Source organism: Delphinapterus leucas, chromosome 7 (genome assembly GCF_059928025.1).
Source record: "Delphinapterus leucas isolate spDelLeu-1000000601 "Yukka" chromosome 7, BTC_Dleu_Yukka2, whole genome shotgun sequence".
In the NCBI taxonomy this organism is placed as follows: Eukaryota; Metazoa; Chordata; class Mammalia; order Artiodactyla; family Monodontidae; genus Delphinapterus; species Delphinapterus leucas.
In genome coordinates, this window is record NC_143135.1 from 94,929,930 (window position 1) to 94,943,855 (window position 13,926).

The 13,926-nt window shown below is 45.0% G+C and overlaps 1 protein-coding gene across 1 annotated transcript; it reads left to right on the forward strand.

Moving 5' to 3' along the window:
- Positions 1-1,069: 1,069 nt before the first annotated feature.
- Positions 1,070-11,907, forward strand: CD3E (CD3 epsilon subunit of T-cell receptor complex). The gene is made up of 9 exons (XM_022559147.2): positions 1,070-1,172; positions 1,285-1,393; positions 3,906-3,926; positions 5,449-5,463; positions 8,171-8,200; positions 8,630-8,836; positions 9,668-9,835; positions 10,367-10,413; positions 11,245-11,907. The coding sequence occupies exons 2-9, from the start codon at positions 1,345-1,347 to the stop codon at positions 11,299-11,301; spliced, it is 594 nt and encodes a 197-aa protein (XP_022414855.1). The 5' UTR covers positions 1,070-1,172; positions 1,285-1,344; the 3' UTR covers positions 11,302-11,907.
- The last annotated feature ends 2,019 nt before the right edge of the window (positions 11,908-13,926 follow it).

Here is a 13,926-nt window from a genome sequence, read left to right on the forward strand (position 1 = left end):
TGAATTTCTGGTCCCATTTCTTACCTTCCTTCTCACCCTGTTACCTGCCTTTCTGGACTTCCAGTTTCTTGAATGCCTCTCTTCCTCATCTCCAGGCTCCAAACATGATGCTCCCTTTGTCTGGAATACTTTACTTGCTCTCCCGCCCTGCCCCGCACCTGGGTCCCCCCTATTCCTCCATCAGGTTTCAGCTTAGATGTCACCCTGAGAAGGGTGAATTTCTCTACCCCCAGACTATATTAGGCCCCCCTCTATCACTCCCACAGCCCCTGTATTTCCTCTTTCTCAGCATCAATCTCCTGAAATAATCAGTGTAATATCCACATTTCCTTTCATCCTCCACAAGGACTATCTTGTGACTGCTCTTTTACTAGCACCCGGCACATACTACAGCATAGTAGATATCAAATATTTACTGGATCAATGAATTTCGCCAAAATGTTTTCCAGGGTTCCAGCTCTGTAATCTGTGACAACTTAAATAACCTGTCTGGACTTCAGTTTACTCAAGTATAAAATGGGGACGAAAATAATACCTACCTTAGAGGGTTGTTTTGAGGATTAAGTGAGATCTGTTGGTGAAGCCCTCAGCACGGTACCCGGCACCCGGTAAGCGTTTGATCGATGCATATGCTCAAACCATTTGCATTCGCAGCAGCAGATTCTGAGACTCACTCTTTACCCTTTCCAACATTGAATATTGTGTTTTTAAATATTTTTGCAAATATTATAGACAAAAAAGAATGGCATCTTATGGTTTTAAGCCAACATGTCTTTTCAAGCCAGCAGTTTTGCTAATAAAATGGCTGTGTCTTGCTGCCCCATGCCACATACGCCATAAAGAAAGCAGCTCTTTGGTGCTCCTCTCTCTTCCTGTCACAGCCTGTTTGGCGGGCAGGGGTTTCTGAGAAGGGAGCCCCCGACGTGGGGGTTGCATTGTGCAAGGCCCAGACAACTAAACTGCAGGCATTTTTCACAGTACCTTCAGGTCTCGCTCATCCAATGGGAGGACGTGGGGCCCAACTCTCCCCAGCCAACCCAGGTGGCTGCCTCTGCCTCGAACGTTTCCCAGTGACGTAGAACCCTGCAGGCCCAGAGGCCCCTCCACACTTCCTGTGTAGGGTTCAGAAACCTGCCTCCCCTCCCAGCCTTAGGTGCCTGCTTCGGAAAATGGTGAGTCTCCCTCTTACAAAGCCCCCTTCTTCATCCCAGCATTGGGAGCAATGGCCCCAGGGTCCTCATCTCCATCAGGGGTTTTGAAAAAGTCCTCTGGCTTCTTTTTCAGAAGTTATAAGCCAACCGGTCTCCGCCATCTTAGGTAGAGTGAGTGTCTGGTGAGGGAAGGATGCAGTCGGGGAATCTCTGGAGAGTTCTGGGACTCTGCCTCTTATCAGGTGAGTAGGATGGAATGAAAAGGGGGGTGTTTCTCCAGACCATGGAAGGCTCACAGCCTAACCTGGTGCTGCCCAGTGGTACCAAGGAACCTCATTTACTAGAAAATATAAAGTGTTTGTGCAATGTTAGCATAGGGAACCAGGGCTGGAGGCTAGTGTGTGCCCAGGAGACCTTTCAGAGAACAGCCAAAGGAAAGTAGTTGGGATGATCATATCTACTGAAAGCAAGGCGGTCTTTGTGCCTCTGAGAACAAGCTCATTCTGTCAATGAACAACCGAGCCCTTAAGAACTAACACAGAAGAGATTAGAAGAGTTAACCTTCACTCTTTGTTGTGAGGAGACTAGATAGTTGAACCCAAACTCTGCACAGGGTATACAGCAAGCTTAGTATCTGAGACAATGAAACACCTCATAATTTTCAGTCTTCTTCAGTTGACCAAGAGCTTTCAATTACTTTAGTCCTTTTTGAAGCAAGGTGGAATATAAATTGATAAATAACCAAGAGCATTTCCATATCTCATAACAGACAAAGAAGATTCTTTTAAAGGTTGCCGTTTATTGAGTGTCAGATACCGTGTTAAAAAAGTCTTTACACATGTTTACTAATTTAATCCTTACCTCCACCTTGGAAGGTAAACGTTATATGGATCCCCTATTTTACAGATAAAGAAACTAATACTCAAAGAAGCTCAATAACTTGTTTAGAACCACACAGTTAGTAAGTGCTGAAGCTGATCTGGGAATTCAGGACTGCCTACGGGCCTGTGCTCTTAATGACAGCACGGCATGAGGCCAGACAGCTCACAAGGGTTTTATTTCAGAGACCTAGAAACTGCTATCACAGCTGGGGCTCCCATCTCAGAGCTACAGCCATGGCTTCTCTACTTCCTGCTTCATCTTGGGTTTCTCAAGCTTCAATGTGCACACAAATCACGGGGGGATCTTGTTAAATTTCAACTTCTGCTTCAGTGGGTCTGGAGTGGGACTGCAATTCTGCCTTTCTAATAAGCTCTCTGGCTTATTCGTCTGCTACTGATCCAGGAAACACATTTGGAGTGTCAAGGGGCACAGTGTGACTCCTTCAAGGAATTGGCTTAGAGGCCTATAGTATAAACTATGCTCTGCAGAGGGAGAGAGAGAGAGAGAGAATACCAAAGACCCAAGCACCTCTAGAGATTTGGCATCATGAGAATGTGCCCAGTCTGCTCTGGTTAGGCAGGTGCGGGCAGGAGGCAGTTGGGAGGGGTGTCTCACCCAATATAGAGGCTGTTGATAAAAGAGGTACACATAAAACTTTAAGGCAGGACATCCCTGGTGGTGCAGTGGTTAAGAATCTGCCTGCAGGGCTTCCCTGGTGGCGCAGTGGTTGAGAGTCTGCCTGCCGATGCAGGGGACACGGGTTCGTGCCCCGGTATGGGAAGATCCCACATGCCGCGGAGCGGCTGGGCCCGTGAGCCATGGCCGCTGAGCCTGCGCGTCCGGAGCCTGTGCTATGCAACGGGAGAGGCCACAACAGTGAGAGGCCCGCATACCGCAAAAAAAAAGAAAAGAAAAGAATCCGCCTGCCAATGCAGGGGACATGGGTTCGATCCCTGGTCTGGGAGGATCCCACATTCAGAGGAGCAACTAAGCCCGTGTGCCACAACTACTGAGCCTGTACTCTAGAGCCCGCGAGCCACAACTACTGAGCCTGCGTGCCACAACTACTGAAGCCCGCTTACCTAGAGCCCGTGCTCCGCAACAAGAGAAGGCACCGCAGTGAGAAGCCCACCCACCGCAACGGAGGGTAGCCCCCGCTCACCGCAACTAGAGCACTCCCACGCACAGCAACGAAGACCCAATGCAGCCAAAAATAAAATTAGTTAATTTTTTTAAAAAAACAAAAACTTTAAGGCAATGTCAGGGAAACTGATTTTTATAAAGAATCCAAATTACTGTTAAATGCGGGGACTCTGGAGGGCCCAGTGGAAATATGATGGGACTCTTCAATGCACAGGCTCTAGTTGATGAATAATTGGTTTCAAATGTTTCCATCTCTTTCTCAAGTAGGAAACAAATTGAAAAACCGAACCATCAGACAAGCAGGAGTCAGAGATGGAACAAGAATCTCCGTCTTTGTACCTAACCCAGAGCTTGTTTTTCTTCCACAGTCAGAGATTTCTTTTCAAAGTTGTGGCTGGGCTGCACACTTCTTTTGCTGTTTCTCCAATCTCCCCAGATGTACCCTCAACATTTTCTAACTTCTGTTTCCCAAGTGTTGTGTGTTCATGTTTAATGTTGTGTGTTCATGCTTTCTTCTTCTGTTTCATCCCGAATTGACCAGGAACCCGTGATCAGTACGCAGCAGTCTTTGTCACGTATCTGGGGTATAGGAATAACTGTGATCCAGCAGTGGGTGGAAAGGACCTTAGATCTTCAGAAATGGGCAGACTAGGCCATAGAACTTTTTCTGCTTGGAATCTCAGGCGCTCACAACATTTACTAACTCTTTTTTTCTTATTTATTTTCTAGTTGGTGCTTGGGCGGAAGAAGGTGAGATATGCTTTCTTTCCTTGTTATGAAATCAGCCCAATGTGTTTTGTATTTATGAGTGGAGTTTTCAGTAGACCTCCCACAGAGCTGCCACAGATACCAATAAAAGAGGTTTCTATCATCTTCTCCTTTGCCTTTTCTTCATAAGTCTAGAGAGAGTTCTAGCCAAGAAGAGGAATGAAACAGAGATCATAGGAAATAATGAGCCTTAACTATTCAAAAGAAAAAAATTGAGATAACTAAAAAAAATGCAAACAGTTTTCATTTGTTTGCATTTCGTATTTGATGGGAGATTTTTGTAGAGGGTTTGTGGCTTGAATGCCTGCATGGAGATGCACTGAAAAAGCCTCTGGGGCAGCATTGGAGTACACTTTCAGAATTACATGTCCAAATACTTTGAATGTATGTGCATATGTGTTCATGTGTGCACACGCATGTGAGTGTGCCTGCCCTGGACTTACTTTCTCAGTCATTGCAGAGAGTCAAGAATGTCCCAATATTGGAAGGCTTTCTATTCAGTCAGCTCCTCCAAATTGAGTGAACCAGTTTTGTGTTTAAAGGCAGCCACTGGGCCAGTCTCCATTCCATTGCATTACACTGCCTAATTTGTAGTGTCCTTTGGATACTCTTTTTAATATATCATGGAGAATGTGTTAATGTTACATTATTGACAGATGGGATATGTCAAAAGCACTGATATGCTTCAGAATAACTCACTTCTTCCACATGTTACTGGCCATTTAGGGTTGATTTTGTTTATCATTTAATTGATGCCCAATACAGATCTTCTTCTTTCCCCAGCTTTATTGGAACATAGTTGACATATAACATGGGGTGAGTTTAAGGCGTACAATGTAATGATTTCATAAATATATTTTTTATATTTATATACCAAATATATATATTATATTCAAAATGATTACTTAGAACCCTTTTTTATAATTAGTTACCAGTTGTTTAATGTAGGATCCTAAACAGCTTTTCGTATACGGCCATGGGGAATTTGAATATCCATCGTTTTCTTTTTTTTTTTTAACATCTTTATTGGAGTATAATTGCTTTACAATGGGGTGTTAGTTTCTGCTTTATAACAAGGTGAATCAGTTATACATATACATATGTTCCCATATCTCCTCCCTCTTGCGTCTCCCTCCCTCCAACCCTCCCTATCCCACCCCTCTAGGTGGTCACAAACAACCTAGCTGATCTCCCTGTGCTATGCGGCTGCTTCCCACTAGCTAACACATATATATGGAATCTAAGAAAAAAAAAAAAAGTCATGAAGAACCTAGGGGTAAGATGGGAATAAAGATACAGACCTACTAGAGAACGGACTTGAGGATATGGGGAGGGGGAAGGGTAAGTTGTAAAAAAGTGAGAGAGTGGCATGGACATATATACACTACCAAACGTATCCATTGTTTCTAAAGGTTGAGGGAAGAGTCCTAACCCATGGCAGCAGGGTCTGATCTTAGTAGCTGATAGGAGTATTGCTAATAGTTTCTTATCATTTCCTTTTCAGATTTTGAAGAAACTGGTAAGAGGATTTTCACTCTGTACGACATCCTTTCAAATGTGGAACAGAATGGTCATAGAAGACAATCATAGTAATAAATACTAAGAACCAGAACTATTAGAGGGAAAATACAATTATCTTTCAATGATATGTGCCTATGTTTGTTGCTGTCAGGTCTGATTATAGCTGAGCGTGATGTGTATCCCTGAGCAACCATTCAGGAAAGAATACACATGTGGGTGTTGGAGCCACCACAAGTTTTTGTGTAAATCATGAATTCATTGAAAGCAGAGATGGCATCTTATTTACCTGGCCCAGTGCCTGGCACATAGTAGGTGCTCAATGAATATTTTTTGAATGAATAAATGATCATACACGTGAATGCATCACTAGTTCCTTCCCCTCAAGAAGCTGATGATCTTGGGAATTCCCTGGCAGTCCAGTGGTTAGGACTGCACGCTTTCACTGCAGAGGGCCCAGTTTCGATCCCTGGTTGGGGAACTAAGATCCCTCAAGACAGGTGGTATGTCGTAAAAAAAATCAAAAAAAAGCTGATGGTCTTATTTGAAAGACAAATAATTGATAATATAGTCTTTTGCATGTTATGGGTAGATACAGAATAAAATATAAAGAGAAGAGTGGTCAACTCTACAGAGGATGGTTGGGGAAAGCTCCCCAGAGGAGGTGATTCTTGAGCTGAATTTTAAAAGGTGAGCTTATATTTTAAGGAAGAATATCTCAGGCAGAGGAGAAGGCCATGTAGTGTGTGGTTAAGAGTCTAACTCTGAATCTAGACAGTCATATCTGAATCCTGGCTCAACTTCTTATTTGCTGAGTGTCTTTGAATAATTTAGTTAACTTCTCTGTGCCATAGCATCATTACATGCAAAATGGAAATAATAATGATACCTAGGTGATAGGGTTGTTATGAGGACTGAATGAGTAATTTACTTAGAACATTATCTGACGTATAGAAAGCAGGGGGTGGATTTTAGCTATCATTATATGGGAAGTATGCAGGCTAATTAATATGCATTAAAGTTTATTGAGCATGTGTGTTCTATGTATCGCCCTTAATATTTTACCTGAATTTCCTCATATAATTCTCCTAACATCCCTATTCTACAGGTAAGAAAACCAAGGCTTAGAAAATAAATATATAGTCCAATCAGAGAGAGAAATATAAATGCAGATTTAGCTGATGCTGAAGCTCATTTTTTTAATCATTATGAATGTGTACAACATTTTTGTGAGCGTAGACATCTAGGCCCTTGTATGAGAATGTGTTGGTCTGAGCTCTACTACTGCATTTGTGCCAAAAGGAGTTGTGAGCAATTTCCTTTACATTGCTTTTCCAAACAAACACACCAATCAGAGTGAAACTTCTATTTACTTCTAAATTATTTTATTTATGATTTCTAGTTTAATATTTCTAAGAAATATCAGTGCTGAAAAATTATTCCCAAATCAAAATATTATAGACTATTGTCATTATACTCAACTCGCAATTATTAACAGATAGATACACCTGGAGAATGACTTGTTTATATTCTGTATGATCTCAGCGGGAGGGCTGACTGAGCAACTGGGGCAGAACTCTGTTCTGCTCTCCATTAGCAGGACCCCCAGAAGGAAAGGAAGAAAGTAACTAACACTTTTCTTGAGCATCTGCTATGCACCATCCATTTTCACCTTCCTAATCCATTTAATTCTCACGAATACCCTGCGAAGTGGATGTTTTATCTCCATTTCCCAGATGAAGAAACTGAAGCTCTGAGAAGTTAAATGATTTTCCCTTGGTCACACAGCCTAAAGCAGATCTTGGAGTCAAACACAGCGCTACTGACTCAGCCTAGTGCTCTGTCCCCAACAGCACACTGTAGCAGAACACCCCCAACAGAGAGAGGGCTGTCTCTGAGCACCACTCTCCACCCTTCCAGCTGTCATATACAGGCTCAAGCATAGCCTAGTGCCACCCAGTGTCCCAGCCGCAAGTTTTCCAGGAAATGAGGGTGCTCCCCAGCCCACTTCCCAGGGCAAAATTGCCTACTGTGGGGAATTTGGCTGGATCTCCAAATTATACTAGTGGATTTCAGTTGTCCACACCAATAGTTCTAACAAAAATAATTGAGAGTTGATTGCACTCAGATATAATTTAAAATAAAGTCACATTTTATTAGAAGAACTATTTCCTTAAAATGTGCATAGTGCTTCACATAACTTAAGGGCAATAACAGAAAAGTGGCATGGAATAAGAAGAAAGATATTTGATCTCTACTATGAGGGTTTCTGTTAGTTATAATTAAGAACTTCTGAATAACGAAAAACACGGAAGCCCAAGAATCAGTGATTCAAACATATGAAGGTCTTTATCTCTGAGAAGACCCTTTCATATCTATCTGGAATATGGTTCTTGCTAATGCAAGAGAATAAGCTTGAAGACGACTGGAATTTTTCAGCTTGAGGATTTTAAGACTGAGCTCTAGTGGATCTAAATCTAGAAGCACATGCTGGTATATTCTCAGTTTGATGTATCTGAGTTGTGTCTATGAGCATATCTCATAGGACAAGTACATACCTCACCTTCAAGACTTGGAGCTCCCTAAAGAACAGGCCCTCTTTGGGAATTCTTGGGGATAGTATCTAGTTCCACTTGAAATTTTTCACCTACAATTTAAACTTAAACCAAGGTTATTTTCTTACCATTCCTTCCTTTTTTCATTTTCAGATGAAGTTACACAAACACAAACACTGAAAAGTAAGTTTATCAGTCTTTTATATCTGCCCTATCTGATGATGCAAGTCCGTGGTTGGGAAGAAGGAATTGATTGAGAGAGATTAACCCCAAGAACTGAGGTCCTCCCAACCTCATATTTCTAATTCCCATTTTAGAAACATTACAAATAAGGACTGCTATAGATTTTCTTTACTTCCCTCCTCCCCTTCCAAGTCCCCATGTCCATGCCTAAACTCTGAAGTCATCTTCAAAAGGTTCTCTAGGGCCCCTTCTCCTACATATCTCCTCTTTCATACCCCCTAGCCAGCAGAGTTCCCTTTTGACAAGAAAATCTAAGATCTAGGATGTCAGAGGACTTTCTGCATTTGGTTGGTTCTTCTGCTACTAATTTGCCTTAAATCTTACTGGGTTCTCCCTTTAATTTCCCTTCTCTTTTCTCCAATTCCCCAGCATATAAAGTCTCCATCTCTGGAAAGAGTGTAGAGCTGACATGCCCTGAGGATACTGTACCTGAGGAAATAACTTGGAAAAAAGATGATAAACCAGTGCCCCATTTTGACAAGCCACTGTTACTGAAGGATTTTTCAGAAATAGAGAACAGCGGTTATTATACCTGCTCAAAGGACGAGAAGCGTAAGCTCTACCTGAAAGCAAGAGGTAATATAGATCTTCAGAGCAAGCACTATTAGACCCTTTAGGGAGGACCATTTCAAAAGGGCATTCTCAACATTTCCCCTAACCCAACTCACAGTCCCCTGGCATCTTTGTGCTTCTGCGACACTCAATCCGGGACTGTCTGGGGCCGCACAGCATCAGTGTTTTCTGAAATATAGATTAAACACCAATATGGGGCTGTCTGGGTAACCTCAGTCAGCTCTAGATCTAAAACTACAATGTCCCAAGAGACAAGATTGGGTCCTTTGCATTATATCATGTCCAGAATTACGGGACACCAATATTAGTTTATCTGATGCTTTATCCAGAGAGGAATTCTCCAGGATTTACAAAAAGGACTCAAAGCCACTCTACTAAAGTGTCATAAACTAAGGCATATTAAGAAGCAATAATGAGAGCTAACAATCATTGAGAGCTTATTAAGTTTTAAGCACTATACCAAATACTTGCCAGGGCTTTTCACACAATCCTCTTAACCACCATATGGGTTGAGTGCTGTCTTACTCCCATTTTATAGATGAGGAAACAGAGGTTTTGTGGGTTGAACACACATTCCACAGCTTTCACAGCTAGTGAGTAGCATGGCTGGGACTTGACCCCAGGACTGTCTGACTGCAGAGCCTCTACCCATGAACACCACAGTTTGCTTGTTGTTATAAACGTGTTGAAAGGGGGCAGGGGGTGTCTGACCATGGCAGGCATGTGAGTATTAAAGGCAGAACGACCTTCATTTTTGCCTTCCTCATCTCCAATGTCCTGTGTCTTCCTTTCTGGGTGATTTCTCTTCTTCTCTCCACACTCCCCACCCCACAGTGTGTGAGAACTGCGTGGAGGCGGATCTGAGGGTGGTGGCCACAATCATCGTAGTGGACATCTGTGTCACTTTGGGCTTGCTGCTGCTGGTGTATTACTGCAGCAAGAGCAGAAAGGCCAGGACCGTGCCTGTGACGAGAGGAGCGGGTGCTGGCAGCAGGCCCAGGGGTAAGACCATGGAGGAGATTCCCGCCAAGGGGGGATGCCCAGCCCAGGCCAGGATGGGCTGGCAAGTCCAGGGCTAGGTCAAGACAGCTTCTCTGGAACATTCACAGTGTGGCCAAGATCTTGACACAGAGTGTCCCATTTCAGATCACTCCTGTCCTCTCCACCCTTGAAAAATGCAAAAACGTTTACTACCAGGATGGGCTTCTTCAAGTGCCTGTCAGTGTTCTGGAGTAATCAGACTCCACCCCTCAATCTTTGTGGAGACTTTGGGACATTAGTTCCTGCCTTTTCCTTGCCCTCCTGACTCCAACCTGTGGGAAAAGAAACAGTGGAAGGACCTTTAGCTGAGGTCACAAATGATAAGGACAGTGTGGGGTCATTAGAGATGGGATGAAAGAAAGCAAAGAGAAAGGGCAGCTGAAATAGAAAAAAGAAGTAGACGGGAGTTTGCCCTCCTTGATGTGGGTCTCATTCTCACAAGATTGGTGTTTCCTCATGGAAATGAATCCTTTTCCCTTCCCTCCTCTGCAGGACAAAACAGGGAGAGGCCACCACCTGTACCCAACCCAGACTATGAGGTAACAAGGGATAAAGTGGGGTGAGGGGTCTTTCTAGGAGAGAAGGGGACAGGTGGGACTGTCCATCTGGCCCATCAGATACTTCAAATCCCCTCCCTCAGGGCTCCAGGACAACCCACCATGTGCCCGCCTCTGCATCCATCATGGTAGAACGGGGCCACCTCAAAGGCTGCAGGGCTTCCACAACCACGGGTGGTAGGGGTGAGGTGCTGCCCCTATTTCTCTGGCTTATTCATTAGCTGGGCGACAGCCATGGGGAATACCGTGCACCCAGACTCTAACATGATAAACTCATGGCTGATGTTCCACCGGCATGCACCTACCAGTTGTTGGAACATGAAAATATTTCACTGGTGAATAGCCCCAAGCTTCCTCCATCCTCCATCCCCAGTACACACACTGCCAGACATCACAGTCCCTCCCCACTGGACCACCTCTAGATTGGGCAACTGAAGAGTTACTGCCTGGCATAGCAGAGAACCACCAGGATTGTTCTGATTGCTCGGTGTATGTGCACTACCAATTGTTAAATATTTTGAATATCACACCTGGACAAACTCAACAAATATTTATTGAGCACCAGTCAAGAGCGTGCTGTTCACTTTCGCACGAGTGACTTCATTTAATTCTGAGAAAAGGCCTGAGAGTTGAGTCTTTAGTTTCCCATTTTTGAGATGGGAAAACTGAGGCTCACAGGAGGTGACCAGATCAAATCTCTTACCAGTTGAGCCTGCCTCCTGACCCCTGGTCTAAGTTTCTTCAGAGGCCCTTCTTTCTCAGGAGTGACCTCCTCCCACCCTGCTGACCACCCCCTCTCTATTCCACCCCTAGCCCATCCGGAAAGGCCAGCGGGACCTGTATGCTGGCCTAAATCAGAGAGGCATCTGACAGCTCCTGAAGACACTGTCTCCCACTGACCCAGGTCTGGCTCCTCTCCAGGCCTGCTACTCCCTGTTCCCTGGGCAAACCTTGGACCACACAGGAGAACTGTTCCTCTGCCTTGTGGGGAGCTCACACGCTCAGCCTTGTCCCCAGCGACCTGCTTCCTGCCTTCTCTGCTGGCCCCCATCCACGGATATTGCTGCCTCATTATCCTTTGAAACATCATCACTACTCACCCCTCGCACCCCGCCTGCCCTCTTATCAGGATATTTATTTCTGTTCTTCACACACCCCCATTCCTTCCTGCCCTGATGGCTGTTACTTCTCCCTTTGGCTCCCTCCTCCTCCTGCATAGAAGTTGCCCCATCCCTAACTATTCCATCTACATTTCCCTATTTCTAGCTCTCTCTTTGGTGACCCTCTGTGGGAATGGACTGGGTAAATGCTGGCAGAGGTCCTGCCCTGTTCACAGACCCTGGCCCAGAGCTAGTCCTGTGCCCCTTCCCTCCCTGTCTCCACAGCAGGCCCCTAGACGGTCATTTGCAGCTCCATGAATGTGCTAGGCGCCTTTTCAGCTGAGAGAGAAAAGAAATAAAGTGTATTTGTCTGAAAGAGTTGCTGTCCCTCTTTTCTGGGAGGCCCTCAGAGGCTGCCTCGTTTCCTAAGACAACACAGGTCCTCCCTTCCTCTGACTATATTCCTAGCTATGACCCCAAATGCCAGTACTACCTGTTTTCACAGCTGAAGCAGACATTACCTGAAGCTCTCTTTGGAAAGGGCATCAGGGAATAAATCAAAAGAGAGAGAGCGAGTGAAAGGGAGGGAGGGAGGGAGGGAAGGAGGAAGGAAGGAAAAGAAAGAAAGGAGAGAGAGAGAAAGAAAGAGAAAGAAAAATGATCGTTTGCCTAACGTCTTTTGGAAAAAAACATCAAGGATGGCAGAGAGTGCCTGATGGGTCCCTGATGGATTGGTCAGCTCAGAAAATGGGTGAGACAGAAACAGAGGCCTTAAAAGGTAGCTGAAGGCAGCAGGCAGAAGAGAGGAGGTGAAGGGGAGGCAGCGGACACATATTTCCTCGCTGCCTCGAAAAGGAAGCGCCTCCGCGGAGCTGGGGCTGGGGAGGGGAGGGGAGGGGAGGAGGTGCTGCCGGGCAGGCCCCTCTCCCTCCACTGTGAGAGGCAGCAGCCTGCAGCCCGAGGCGGGCTGTGGTTTAGCGGCCAGGATGTGGGCTGCACTCTGAGCGAGGTACACGGGTGCAGCACAGCAGAGACTGGTGCTGTGGGAGGGTTTCTTTCCACTCTCCCAGGGCACACACTCAGCTTGCAGAGAGAAGACGCCAGAGCACTGAGGACCTCTCAGCCCAGCTCAAACCAGTGGGCTCTCCTTGCTCCCTCTCTGCACTCAGAAACCTCTCTGCTGACCCCAGGACTATTTAAGAGTGTGACCACGACTCACAAAAGCACTTTGTGGTCAGCAGCCTCCACATACTGGACACACTCAGCCTGGGTCTTGTGGTTACAGTTTCTACTTGTTGGCCCCTGCTGAAGCTGCTTCTCTCCCTGTAAGCACTCAGCACTCAGGCTCAAAAGGACTCTATGTGACGTTGACCATCACTAGTTGATGATCAGCAGGCTGGCCCAGGGGTGGCAGTTCTGCCCCAGGTATATTTGATGCTGCCCAGGCAAGGGAGGTATGGCTCGGCGTAATGAAAGCAATAATAGCTAACACTTAGGAAGCATTTACTCTGCTCTAGAAATTGTGTTTAGCACTATACAAGCGTTATCTCATTTCATCCTATGACGACCGACCGACAAGGTAGATGTCCTTATTTTACAGATGAGAATAGGGGGCTCAAAGAGGTGAAGTCATTCACTCAAGGTGCACAGTTAGTCAGGGACAGAGCTGGAATTAGCCGCCAAGGCTGTCCAACTCCAATGCTCTGAACAGCTACCCAGTGCTGACTGTGATCATTAGAAATGCCCTCCATTCTCCTGACTTAAAAACTCTGTATGGAATTGCTGAGGTATTCCTTCCATGAGTGCTTTTCTAATCACTCGTGTGACAGACCAGCACTGTGCTAAGTACCAAAAGGATACAAACAGTTCCTCCTGTCTTCAAGGAGCTTATAATTATATGAGTGGTCAAGTATGCAAAAAGTTAAACAGCGACAGAACCAATGTGAGTAAGCATAGAAGTGCTATAGACGGTGTTGTCAGTGTTCCCAGGAGGAACTGGGAGAGCTGGGGTGGTGGGCAAAAGCTCCATGGAGGAGGAGAGACTTGATCTGGGCCCTGAAGGGAAGGATGGAGAGAATTTGAAGTCAAAGGAGAAGGCACTCCACTCACTGAAGATGAACTAGGTAACCAAAATAGCCCTTTAGCTATTAAATAAACTGAATTCAGAGTTGAAAACCTTTCCACAAAGAAAACTCTAGACCAAGATGGCTTCCTTGGTGAAATCTATCAAACATTTAAGGAAGAAATAATGCCAATTCTATACAAACCCTTTCAGAAAATTGAAGAGAGAATACTTCCAACTCATTCTATGAAGACCAAACTTATCACGCGCAATGCTTAATATTATGTGTCAGATTGGCTGAGCCACAGTACCCAGATATTTGGTCAAACGCAT

Excerpts from the sequence above, each read along its gene's own strand:
- CD3E (XM_022559147.2), top strand. The coding sequence starts at position 1,345 with ATGCAGTCGGGGAATCTCTGGAGAGTTCTGGGACTCTGCCTCTTATCA. Across the intron at positions 8,201-8,629 it reads ACAAACACAAACACTGAAAA|CATATAAAGTCTCCATCTCT; the intron begins GTAAGTTTATCA and ends CCAATTCCCCAG. Across the intron at positions 8,837-9,667 it reads GCTCTACCTGAAAGCAAGAG|TGTGTGAGAACTGCGTGGAG; the intron begins GTAATATAGATC and ends CCCACCCCACAG.